The 13,255-nt window shown below is 34.4% G+C and overlaps 1 protein-coding gene and 1 pseudogene across 50 annotated transcripts in view; one reads left to right on the forward strand and one right to left on the reverse strand.

The window, feature by feature from the left end:
- The window catches only part of RIMS1 (regulating synaptic membrane exocytosis 1), a 515,969-nt gene that overhangs the window by 423,287 nt on the left and 79,427 nt on the right, over positions 1 to 13,255 (forward strand). For 34 of the 50 annotated variants that reach the window (XM_054491241.2, XM_054491247.2, XM_063666316.1 and 31 more), the window contains one exon: positions 4,770 to 4,936. The exons of the other annotated variants lie outside the window; for them this stretch is intronic. In XM_054491241.2, coding sequence (XP_054347216.1) covers positions 4,770 to 4,936 — 167 coding nt within the window. The remainder of the gene's footprint in view (positions 1 to 4,769; positions 4,937 to 13,255) is intronic. 50 annotated transcript variants of the gene reach the window in all.
- LOC129038225 (forkhead box protein H1-like) lies at positions 7,886 to 8,675 on the reverse strand (annotated as a pseudogene).

Consider the following 13,255-nt stretch of genomic DNA (forward strand, 5'->3'; position numbering starts at 1 on the left):
GTGTGGAGGGTCACTGTGATTCAGTGATGCCCAACTCCCTAAGAGTCTTACCAAAAAATGGTAAGCAAAATAACTTGATGTCCCATAGTATTGCCTATTTTAGCTCCGTACAGGTTTATCTTGTCTGCAACTTGTTATTTATGGTATTATCACCTAATCAGCCTACTTATCTGTCTTCACAGAATCATCATCGTTTTTGTTTTCTTACTACAAATGCAGTAAGAATTAGAAGGCAGGGTAATTTGGGGTTTTGTTTTCCCTCTACAGTTGGATGCAGTTATTTGAAAGTTTCTTTAAACTGGAAATGCTCCTTTCAAGCTGGAAATTTTTATGTTTCTTAGCTTTATTTCAAAATATGAGGTCAAATAGAACAGCAAGGAGAGGTAGAGCCAGTATAGGAAACAAGAAAGAGGCAAATAAATAATCAGGGTAAAATACTGAAAGCCTTTCTGGATCATCCTGAGCTGGGACTCTAATCATTAATTAGTCGATCCAAAAAATCGACAAAATGAAGTACTCAGAAGTCTAAACCACCACTAATAGTCATAGTAAACCAAAAGTAGGTGTGCAGACTCCAAATTCTCTGACTTATAACATTAAAAAGTTGAAAATACCTCAAAATCTTCTACTCCAGCTCACTTATTTACCAAATTTATGAAAACTGGGGCTCAGAATCAAAGAGGTAATTAATTAACATTTGTATTAAAATTAGTAGAGCCTCTCTGTATAGTGAAGAGGCCTAGAACAATGGATTTGGGACTTAGGGTATGATTTTGTTCTACTTATAGCATTGAAATGAACACATTACTCTAGATTGATTCAGACGTCTCCATGTGGCTTTCAATTTACATAAAAATTAAATTAGCATATTCTATCTTTCCTCCCTCCTTTGCATAGGAACCCTTTTTCTTTTCCTCTCTCTCATTGCATTTGACTATTTTAAAACCTATTACTTTCAGATATAGTACTATGGCTCTTACTGAATAGATACTACTATGTTAAATAAAATTATAATAACTAAATATGAGATCAAAGATATGGTAGCTTTAAAAACTTGTAAGAATATAGGATAGGAAATTATATAAGATAAAACAAATGATTAGCCTTTTCTTATATGTCAAGTAGAAGATAAAATACTCTCCACATCTCTAATATTTGTATTATATACTAACACATACAGTAGAATTTTTTGTTTTCAGTAGCCGTTTTTGTTAATTCAAGCCTTTTGCATATACTTGAGAAATTATCTTTTTCATTTTTATTCTTCTACATCAAATATTTTATAACTATTTTACAAAGATCTATTTTTATGGCTATAATTAAGAGCCAGTATTGGCACAAATTTTATACTGATTAAATTTTGAACTTTATTCTCTTACTGACTCTTTTTTAGTATCTTAATCCATTTGACATTTTGGACGAAGCAACAAACCTTAGTTGAAATTTATGCCAAGCCAAAGTTAGTTAACTATTCTCAAATACTTTTAACCAACCACTAGTAGAACTGGACTTTTTTTCAGGGCAAAACATTGTCAGACAACTATAATTCCTGAGATGCTTCTTGAAACCTAGTACGTCTTTTAGAAGACTAAATGACCCTAACATCCATCCTGAGTAAGGAATTAGGACTAACTTTGCTTTTGAAAAAGCACAATGCTGCTTAGGTATCCTTGAAATGTGTCACCATTCTATTTTTTTTTTTATTGGTGGTATACAGAGTTGCATGCCTTAATGATGAAGTGAAATTCATAATTAGAGGTGAATTCACATTTAGGTACTCACAATTTAAAGAATGTTTATGTTTCTGTAACCCAGGAACAGCAACCAAGAGTGATGTGATGGGTTTTGTAGGTAGCTGGAGAGTGTTTATTATTACTTACTTCTAAAAATAATAGTATTTAATTATTTCTGTCACATCAATGACTTATTTCCCCTCTGTAGGATCGGTAGAAATTCCTTCTGAGGAATATATTTTATGTACTTCCACTAAAATATTAAATTGTTACATTCAAAATTTAACAGATCATGCCTGATGAAATTCAAAGTGATTAAAACGTTAACATATTAGTTAAAAGTGAATATAAAAGTATTTCACTTTCTTCAAATAACCAGTGTGAATACAACTGTGATATCACATCAGAATGATAGATTGTTCTTTATCTCAATATAAAAAATGTATTATGACATAATTTTTGAAATCCCTTTTTGTCTACTTTCTGGAATGACAAAGGTCTGTATACAAGAAGGTTGAAGAAAAGATGGCTTAAATAAAGCCATCTTTTGGCTTATTTCCAACTGAAAATATTTTAGTTGGAAAAATATTTTCATATACATTCACATACCTTTATGCTTTGGTGTACACTGCTTAATATTGTCAAATATCAAATAAGGGGAGCATTTGCTCTGGGTATCAGCACAATGCTAACAACCAAAACAGGGATTATTTTATATTCTGTCATGGGCAAAGTATCATTCCAATACATTTGGAGACAATAATTACATAGCATCTCTCTTTTAGCACAGTGTTTCAAAAAACCAATAATATAGGAATTGTGTTTGTAATGCAGCAACAGTGTTAAATTCAGGTTCTACTCTGTGAACATAATTGAGTTTTTAGCACATATACTCTGTAAATTGAAAACAGATCTGATTAAAATGAATTGTGTTAGTCAGAATCATGTTATTAAATATAACTGAGTTTGCTGGTAAACCATATTGTCACATTGCTTTCAATACATTATCTTAAATCACATTAATTTTAGATCAAACATGAAATCATATAAATATTAATAGCTCAGTTTAGATATAATAACATATATGAATTTCCTTTGAATTCTAATTTGGCGTATGACTTTGAGAGATAAATCACACAATTATGAAAAATCCTTGGGAAAAATAATTGTATATATATCCTATATATTGGGAATTATTTTCATGCCTGATATGAAATTATTTTACCAACACATACACATGAGAGGTAAAGAAATAAAGCTCACATTTAGGGAGGCCGAGGTGGGTGGATTGTCTGAGGTCAGGAGTTTAAGACCAGCCTGGGTAACACAGTGAAACCCCGTCTCTACTAAAATACAAAAAACTAGCCAGGCGCGGCAGCGTGCGCCTGTAGTCCCAGCTACTTGGGAGGCTGAGGCAGGAGAATTGCTTAAATCTGGGAGGCAGAGGTTGGAGTGAGCCAGGATCGCACCACTGCACTCCAGCCTGGGCAACAGAGGGAGAATCTGTCTCCAAAAACAAAAACAAAACTCACATTTAATGTTTCAGTCCTAAACTACTCTCATGTAAGAAATTATTAAATAAACATGAGACCTTTTTCTAGGGTAATTTTTAAGTGTTATTGTCTAATCTTCTTTTTAGTGCATATAAATCCAGGTTGTAGCATCAGTTAATTTAGTATGTTTTAGCAAGACAGTTGAAATTCATTAAAATTCCTCTGACATGGAACATCACAAAGGATAGATGACTTTTTCTACAGGTTTAATAAACATTTGATATTTCATACTTTGTTTCTCATAAATTTAAATTAAATTGCCTGCTAAGAAACAAACACCCATATGTTATTTTGTTTTACAGAAGAAGTTATAGTATCTTACCTTGCAGTATCTAAGAAAACTACTTACATTTTAGGTATCTTTCAGTTATTTATAGTTATGTAACCTATTTATTACAATTGTAACATATATAAAAATAATAATGTAATACATAAGCTATTCACTGTGTGGTTCATCACAATAAGACAGTGAAGTAGAAATAAGAGTAGATTAACTGCTTTGACAGCTTTGCATATTTTAATCTTTTATTTGATGATTCCTAAAATTTTAGGAAATGAATATCAGACAAATTTAAAGGCATCTTTGAATATAAGATATAATGTACAATGAAATTTTAATAAGGATCCAGCATTCTACTTTTGATACTAAGTTAATAGGTTAAATCTGAAACTAATGAGACCATATTAGAAAGGTAAAGACCAGTCACTGCCTCTTTGCTCAGTTTATATCAGCCCTTGTTTTTGAAAAGTTATATATTTTTAAGAAATGTTAGAGACACTATAATGTCTTAGAAAGTATTTAACTAAATAACTAGTTTTCAAAAGTATCAAAAAGTATATACAGGTGGAATCAGTCTATACAGGTCAAGTATCCCTTACCCAAAATGCTTGGGACCAGAGGTGTTTCATATTTTTGATTTTTTCATATTTTGGTATATTTGTTCTATATACATTATATATTTTCCAGTTGAGCATCCTAATCTGAAAATCCAAAATGTTCCACTGAGCATTCCTTTTGCGCATCATGTCAGTGCTCAAAAAGTTTTGGATTTTGGAGCACTTCAGATTTTGAATTTTTTGATTAGGAATGCTCAGCCTATACTTTGACTAGAGTAGAAGGTGAATAAAATGGACAAGAATGAAAATGAAAACAAAAAAGAGAAGCGTATGTACTAGAAAAAAATGAGTAATACACTTTTGAGGTTCTAAATATGTACAAATAATTTAATGGCTTTTCCAATCAAGCATTTAATGATTGTGTTTAATTTATATTTCAGTCTTCATAAGCCATCTGTTACCACTCAAGGGATAATTTTTTATATTAGAAATCATATGGTAGCATTTGGATTATTTTATATACTACAGCTACTTTTATGAAGGTACACCTTTATTTGGTGCGGGCTAAGTAGTCATTCATCTCACCATCTATGTCTTTTCCGTTATCTAATGATGGAGCTCACACTTTCTTGTTTTTAATCTTTAGTATAACATACATAAAGATCAGTACAGAAGCTGTGATAACGTCTCTGCCAAATCATCAGATAGTGATGTCAGTGATGTTTCCGCCATTTCCCGAACCAGCAGTGCCTCACGCCTCAGCAGCACAAGCTTTATGTCAGAGCAATCTGAGCGCCCCAGGGGTAGAATCAGGTGAGTTGGCAATACTGTTTATATAAACTGGATCTTTATCTGTGATATAAAAATACAACTAGCTTCCTGAATATTTTTTCTATAATACAGTTTAGGTCACAGTGGGTTAAGTATTTATCAACTACTATGTAGTATTGCCAACAGAATGTTTAGTATCGACTACTATCAGATAAAGCTTATAACCCTAATCACAATTTTAGAGATCACTCTTAGTCACATTTGTAGTAGTTTCCTCTAATATGATTAAATTCCCTTCCTTTAGTCCAACATCAGAAAGTGTATTCTGTAAAGGGACAGATAGTAAATATTTCAGGCTTTGCAGAACAGTCTTTGTTGCAACTAGTCAACAATGTCATTATAGTGTGACAGCTATACAAATAAATCAACATGGGTGTGTGAGTGTATGTGGGTGTAGTGGATGTGGTAACAAAATAGACATCCCTAGTTACGTTATATGAGTTGAAAGGCATTTGCATCAATTTTGTTTAAGTCACTAGTAGTGCTTTTGTGTTCTTAAAAGACAAATACCCTGCTGAAAGGGAAAAGACCCCAGACATCCAAGTGCTATCTAAACTAAAGCAGATTGATTATGGACAAAGCATATTTTGTATTAGTTCTTTACTAGTTTTCAGAAGTCAAAGTTTCAGATAGTTATAGTTATGTAACCTAAATATTTATTACAATTGAAGGAATTGTGGTGTTGATGAGAGGTCCAATAAATATAAGTGTTAAAAATATGAACAAACACTTTTCCAATACTCTGAAAGTCTGATGTTAGTGCACATTTTGATGATGTACAATGAATTGTATTTTGAAGATTCTCTCTTGTTTGTTGAAGCAAATTAAAAGTAATCATCCTGCTGTTATTTAACAATTTCATACTCTGATAATCTAACATGAGCAATTTCAGCTGATAAAGATATTAGTAGAAAATGTTTTATCTTTACTTTTGGTGTTCTCAGCATCTGACTCTAAAAGAATATAAAGTTCTTTAAAATTTAAGGAAGAATTATAAGAGCTCAAGAATATAGCCATATAAAGCTGTTTAAGATCAAGGGGTAAGAAGTATTCTTATAGATTCCTTTTTATTGAATTCTTAATAAGATAGAATGTTTTTAAAACTGTTGAATTACCAAAGAATGTAATAAATAGGACATAACCAAGGACTTTTTTTTACCTTATTCACTGAAAACAATTTGAAGTAATTTTTGTTTATATTCACTGTAGAGCCAAGTACCTTGAGCCCTATGCTTTAAAGTATTACTAGTGAATAGAATTTGTATTACTAACCAATTGCATAGAATAGCTTGTGCGTTCATTTTCATTCTCCTAAAATTTCAGAAGTAGGATTCTTCAAAAATTTATCTTCCTATAAAATTTGGCTATGTGATTTCTTTTAGAAAGAATAGGAAAACAATGACAAGAGACTATGATTTTATACAAGGAGAATGGGGAAAACTACATGTTAGTAGTGTATTGGAACCAGTGTTACTTTGTGGAGAACATGGCAACTCAACAAATCAGCATGGACCATAACTATATCATGACAAGAAGCAAAAGATAGAGGATTTTTTTCCTTCGTTGCTTCATATGAATTTTCATATTTAGTGAAGATGGTGGGAAGAGGTGTGGACCTAAAAAGAGTACAAATAAACTTCTTAGTGATAAATCTATTTTCTCTAAGCACTTTTTTGTTTTCAGCTTCCTTTCCCTTCTTTGTATTTTAAAACCCACATAAACTGAGAGTTTATTTTATGTAAGTGGATTGTGTAAATTTAAGCACTACAGCTAATGGTTAAACAAATTTCCCCTTAAGCTAACATAAAGAGGTACTTTTCTTGTAATCTCATACTGTATGTCAGTGATTTGTCATATGCGGTACATATTTGATCTTAGAATAATTAGGAAGAATAGAGAGAAAAAATAAGATGTGACACGTCTTCTCTTCTGACATTCGTAGACTAGTTATCCCTTCATATGCATTCTTCTGTCTACATATTCTCATAGACACACATGCAGCAGTACACACACACACACACACACACACACACACACACGGAGTTATTTTGCTTCCATCATCAATCCTGTGGTATAAACCTGAGAGAGGATAGTTTGGAATGATGAAGAATAAAATGACATCAGCATAAAAGCATCAAAGTCCTGTGAACAAGCATTGCAGGCTCTTCAGATGTAAATGTTCCCTGCCCTTATAGGTAACACTGTGAGGAATAATTTTTCTTAATGTATTACTGTTTCTTATTTCTTTATTTTTTAGCAACTAACATCTGCATAATTTTATAGTTCTGTTTACTCAGCTAATTAATTATAATGATAGAATATATTTACATATAAGTTGTAATAATAAGCAGCAAAGTTTTTAGTTCCTATCATGCGTAAGGACTTTATTATCTTCTTTTTAAAACAAACAAAACAAAAAAACCATTGTAAATTCCTGTTATCTTCCCCACCACCAAGACCATGTAGGGTCCAGTCTACTCCCTAACCTTTTTCCCGAAAAAGGTGCTACCTCCTTCCCAGACAGATGAGAGAGGGCAGGACTTCAGGCTGGATCTACCGTTAGGCTCTCCCTCCCCCAGCTTGGAGCACGGGAGGGGAGGTGACACCTGGTGACAGATGGATGGGTGGTGGACAGAGAAGAGACAAGAAAGGGCTATTCCAGGCTCAGCCCTGCTCCTCCAGCCTTGCCTCTGGGTGTAGGGGAAACAGAGGCATGACCAGGATCAGGGTCATGCCCAGCTGGCCACAACCACACGTGGGGTAGTCCAATAAATACCGTGGATGCTCAGCAAGGCTGCTGCCTGGTGTTTTGAGGCTGCCGCCTGGTGTTTTGAGGCTGCCGTGGTTGCAGACACCCTCCCAGCCTTGGCTCCCTATCAACAAGGTGGGGATGGGAGGTGGAGGGAGGAGGAGCCCCTGCCTTAAGGAGCCTCATGGGCTGCACCAAGAGAGCAACCAGCCTGGAGCAGGAGCCACCAGGTCCCAAGGGTGGCTGACCCAAATGTCATAGATGCTTTTGTTGGGTGGCACCTCCTGGAAGAGGGTGTCTAGATCCCAGAGCAGTCCTGGGGGCCCTCAGGTTTCAGAGACCACTCCCTAGTAGGCAGGGCCGGTTGACAGTAGACACTGGGGACAGTAAGTGGGTGGTGGTGCCAAGGGCATTACCACATTGGGAGTGTAGATAGGCAAGTAGGAGGTGGGCAGCTGCCCTGCGGGGGAGGCCCTGTGTCCCCCACTGGACAGCCACCCAAGAACTGAGGTGTCCTGCAGTAAGTGGAGAGACCAGGCCCTAGGCTCTGTGGAGAATGGAGGAGCCTCCCCCTCCATTCTTACGGGGCTGGGAAGGGGGCAGAGGGGCCACAGAGGCCTCTCAGAGGAGGGCAAGGGACTGGGCACATCTCCCCGTGCCTGAAGGAGCTGGGCTGCTCTGTGGCACCAGCCCCGACCAGGGTGCCCCCTTCCCAGAGTCCCCTAGCAGGGACTTGATGCTGAAGCCCTCACTGGGTGGCAGCAGGGAACTGGGCACATCTCACAGCAAGTAGGGCCCCAGGTCCTTGGCAAAGGCTCCGCATGCACCCTAGTTCTGCCAGCACCTGCACAGGGCTGTGTTCTGCCACCATAGCGACTCTGCTGCGATCAGGCTTATGTCAACTGCCCAGAAGTTGCCCTTGGCCTGGGGCTTTGCAGGGTCCACAACTATACATTTAGTAAAATTTGGCATTTGATATCAGTAGGAATAATAATCAGTAAGCATATACTGAAAGGAATGTTCTTCTATTTATTTGAGGATTTTAAAACAATATAGATTATTTTATATTTTAAGTTGTGATAACAAATATAGAAGTTAATATCTTCTGGAATGTCAATCTTGATATTACAGTTATGTTTGAAAAGTGTTATAGAAAATAATTTCAAATGCCCCTTATTTCACAATAGTTCTTCAATTCAGCGAGGGAATACAGGATAAAATTCAAAAGTAATCCTTGGATTTTTGTGATAGCATATGAAAATCTTCAGTTAGAGTTATCTATATATCCAATACATGAAGTTTATTATCCACACTGTTCAGAACTTCAATTGCTTTACTACTCTTTTGCCTATTTGATTTGATATTTACTGAAAATGCTCAGTTAAAATCTATGAAGAGGATTTGTCAACTTCTTTATTATTTTGTCCATTTTTTCTTATATGAGATTACTTAATTAGATTCAAGTTCAGAATTCTTTTGTCTGTCTGGTGATTTAACCTTTTATCATTATCTAATAAATCTCTTTATTGCTTATATTATTTTGTTTTAAAGTCAGTTTTTCTTACATGATAACACAAGCTATTTTCAGTTAGTGTTCAACCTTACTATTCACTGTTCACATCTTTTTGTGTCAACTTTTCTATGACCAATGTGTTATACTCGCGTAAACAGCAAATAGCTAGATTTAATTTTTTTCTGACCACACAATCTCTATCATTTAATTGGGTAGCTTATCAATTTGCATTTATTTTGATAGACTTGGAATTACTTCTATGTTGGTGTATGCTTTTAATTTTTCTTATTCTATTTTTTCTCTTTCCTGATTGTTTTTTAATTGAATCATTTTTCTTTCATTTCCCCCCTCCATTACACTGGAAATTATGCAGTTTCTGTGATTTTTACTGACTAGTTTCTCAAGTATATAAATTTTGTTAAGCAGTGAATTTAAAGTTATAATTACCTCTACTTTCTCCTAGAAAAAAAAAAATGACTGTCATATGCTTCGCTGTGCTACTGTCCCTCCATTTGCATATTCTTGTACAATGTTTTAATTATAGATTGGTTCATTTTCCCCTTATTGCATGTTTTTTTTAAATGCCTTATATTAAACCATATGTATTCTAGTTTCTTTGCTAACCATTTTTCATGCATCTTAGACCTTCATTCTGGATCATTCTCCTCTCTGAGAAAAGTACATTAGAAAGCCACCAGTGAGGGTCTATGAGAGCATAGACTGAGACATACGTTTTTCCTTGTTGTTCTTTAAGGGTCTTGACTCATGAGGATTTCAGTTCTAACTCCTCACTAGACCTGAAAGGTTTCCAAAGATTCATCATTCACTTACCGACCTGTTTTAGTTCTTGTTTCGTCTTTGGCTAAGGAGATATGCCTTTCTTTCTTGTGACCTCAAGTTGGTATTTTAACAGGCATTTGTTGTAATTTTCCCATCATAATTACTAGTCATGTGGAAGTGAAAGGATTTTTTAGAATCAGAATATATCATCTGCCATACTGCCAGAAATAGTTCATATTTGATGTGTTACCATTTATTTTTTATTTTTTTTTAAATTTGCTCACTTGAAAAGGATAATATTTAAAAATAATAAATAAGAAAAAACATGTAGGTGTGAAAAGTAAGAAGGATCATGGCCCTGGAGACTTTATCCCAAGTTAGAGGGCAAATGCCAAGGCAGAGCAAACAGAGTTGGATGTTGAACTGGAAGTAATATCTAAGGGGCTTAAGAAAAATAACAATCAGGAACATAGAAGGAGATAGTGAAGGGAGCCAAGAACTGGAAAACTTTCGGGAAAGAAGAGAGCGCCAGCAGAGACGGGACCGTTTCAGTCATGAGGTGTAATGGAAGCAGGAGAATGAAGAACTAATGTGGGAGGTAAAGGTAGATACAGCTCAAACTGAGAAAGAGATTCTGAAGTCTCAGAGGATATTGAATATAAGGGAGAAGAATGAAGTGAGCCTGAAGTTAAGGGAGTGGTTAGTGATTGTTGAATAAACAGCATCTTGTGATCAGAGTTCCTATGCCAGGACAATGTGAAGACTACCAGCCTGCCCTTAAAGACTGCTTTTGACTCAGATGTGAATCTTTGGTTCTGTCAGCTATGGCTCAGTACTTTTACTAACCAATATTGAGAGCTTCATTCAACAAGTATGCAACTTCTTTAGACCTTGATTTTTTTTTCACTTAGTCATACATTTATTCATTTACTTATTCACCAGTCATTTATTGGGTACGTCTTATATGCCGGTGCTGTACACTATCTAGTATAAAACAAAACACATGATTCCTAGATCTGTGTTTTTAGTGGATTTTCATACAAGTGTAATAATAATATTAAATGTATATTCATCTGAAAAATGTGGATCATACCTGCCACTCCTACCTTACCAGACTGTTTGAGAATAAAATGAAATAGTGTATCTCAGAATACTTTGAAAATATAGCATTGTGCTTTATAACTCAGTTACTGCATACATGGTATGAAGTATTAGATAAGTTACTTTATACTTTTAAGTCATCCTTGAATGTCTTATGAGAGATGGCTAACACATAATATAGTGCAACAGCATTTAAAATTCGAATTTTGATTACTAATATTTAACTTATCCACTTCACAGTGCTTCATGGTGAGTCGGATGAATTTAACAGTTGGATTTGACACTTGAAGAGTTCAGTTTTATTAGAGTGGTTTTCAAAGTTATGCCCATGGACTGTTGGTGTTCTAATGAACCTTATTGTCTCCAAGAATTGCCTCATAGACAGGAGAAAATTGTCCAAGGAGCAGGAGAAAAACTAAACGGGAAGGAGAATTCCTAGACTGCAGGACTTCAGCAACTTCAACTAAAGCAGTTCTACTAGTATTTGTTTAGTACAACAGAAGTCTGTGAAATAGTTTATTTTTAAAAAGGAACCTAGGCACTGCTGCTTTAAAAACATATTGTAAACCAAAATATATGGCACAGTAATTTCTAGTGCTATTACTTCCAAGGAGAAAATTAAAATATGAGATGTGGTTCTACTTCTCTAGTTATTACCTGTTTTTAAAATTCAGATAGTACCATAATTTGGCTGAAGGATTATGCAATGTATAGTGAGACTTCAGTATAATACACTGAGAAAAAACAAATTTCAAAGAAAAAGAAAACTAGTAGAATGTTCTTTATTGGTCTTAGTTGGTCTGTTTTTCTACTATATATTATGTTTATTATACACTTGGTATATGAGATAAATACTTATTGCTTTTTAGCATTTTAGCTTTAAATAGCATTATATAGATTGTCCATGGAAATATATATTATTTCCAAGCTCATCACTTCAGCTTGTACAGTTAATAGAATTTATACTATACTTTTTTATACTACTCTTGATATATGTTCAATTTAAAGCAATATAGTAAAAATTTTAAAGTATATTTTTACTTTATCTTTTTTATTCATTTAGAAAATCATCATTTAAAGCTTTGTTTCTTTACTCATTTTAACATATGATTACCTTGATTTCAGCTAGACTATCTTAAAGCATAGACATGATAACCAAGTATGGATTGATTGATATTTGCTAACTGTATACATACTACTTATGCAGCATAATGAATAAAGAAAGCATAGACCTTGATGTAGCCTCAAGATGACATACATGCTATTTTTTTTTATAATTAGTGGAAATATTTTCAAAGCTTTCTGAATCACTAATACAACAAATTAGTTGTATTATTTGTTACTTTGTAAACTACAACAGATATATCAAGGCAGCATTTGTGTGTATTAATCTTTAATTTTATGACTTTATTATTTGTGACTCATTTATATAGTTTTATGGTCCATACATGATGTAAGTAATTGTTTTCTCATGTTTTGGTATTCACTGAGTATGTGTATCAGCTTTTGTTTAAGTATGCGTTTGTTTTTGTATGTGTTGCATTTACAATAGATTAGAAATACATGAGCAAATGTATTTTTAACTGGTTACTTGTAAAACAACATTTCTTAGAACAAGTATGAAAACATTATCGGCTTGTTTAGTATTTTAACAGAATAATTATATGCTTTTTACACCATTATCCACCCAGTTCCCAAATCGAAAAACTGGAAGCCACCCAGATTTTTACCTCTCACCAGTCCTCTTCCTAATTCAGTGTTTCTCAATCTTTTGTTATTATCACTCCCCTAAGGGATCTTTTAGGTGTTACTTTCCTAATTGCCCTCCCCACATGAAATTTTAATACTGGAGACATACTATTTATATACTGCAGGCCTTTGGAGGACCACTAACCATTGTATTATCTAAGATTTTTTTGTTCCCTCTACCTTCACCAAGAATCAGTTATCCCTTTCTGGGGACAGTGTCACTCCCAATGGGACTGCATGTTCAAATGAGTCATCAAGGCCTACTCATTTTACTTCTCAAAGAGATCTCATGATCACAGATTTAAAGTTACAGAGAACAGATGTGTTTACTCACCTCAATTTTATAAGAAGACTAAAAAGACTAAAAACTCCATCTAACATGAAACTAGGATTTAACCACATCTGTAAA

Source organism: Pongo pygmaeus, chromosome 5, assembly GCF_028885625.2.
Source record: "Pongo pygmaeus isolate AG05252 chromosome 5, NHGRI_mPonPyg2-v2.0_pri, whole genome shotgun sequence".
NCBI classification, from domain to species: Eukaryota; Metazoa; Chordata; class Mammalia; order Primates; family Hominidae; genus Pongo; species Pongo pygmaeus.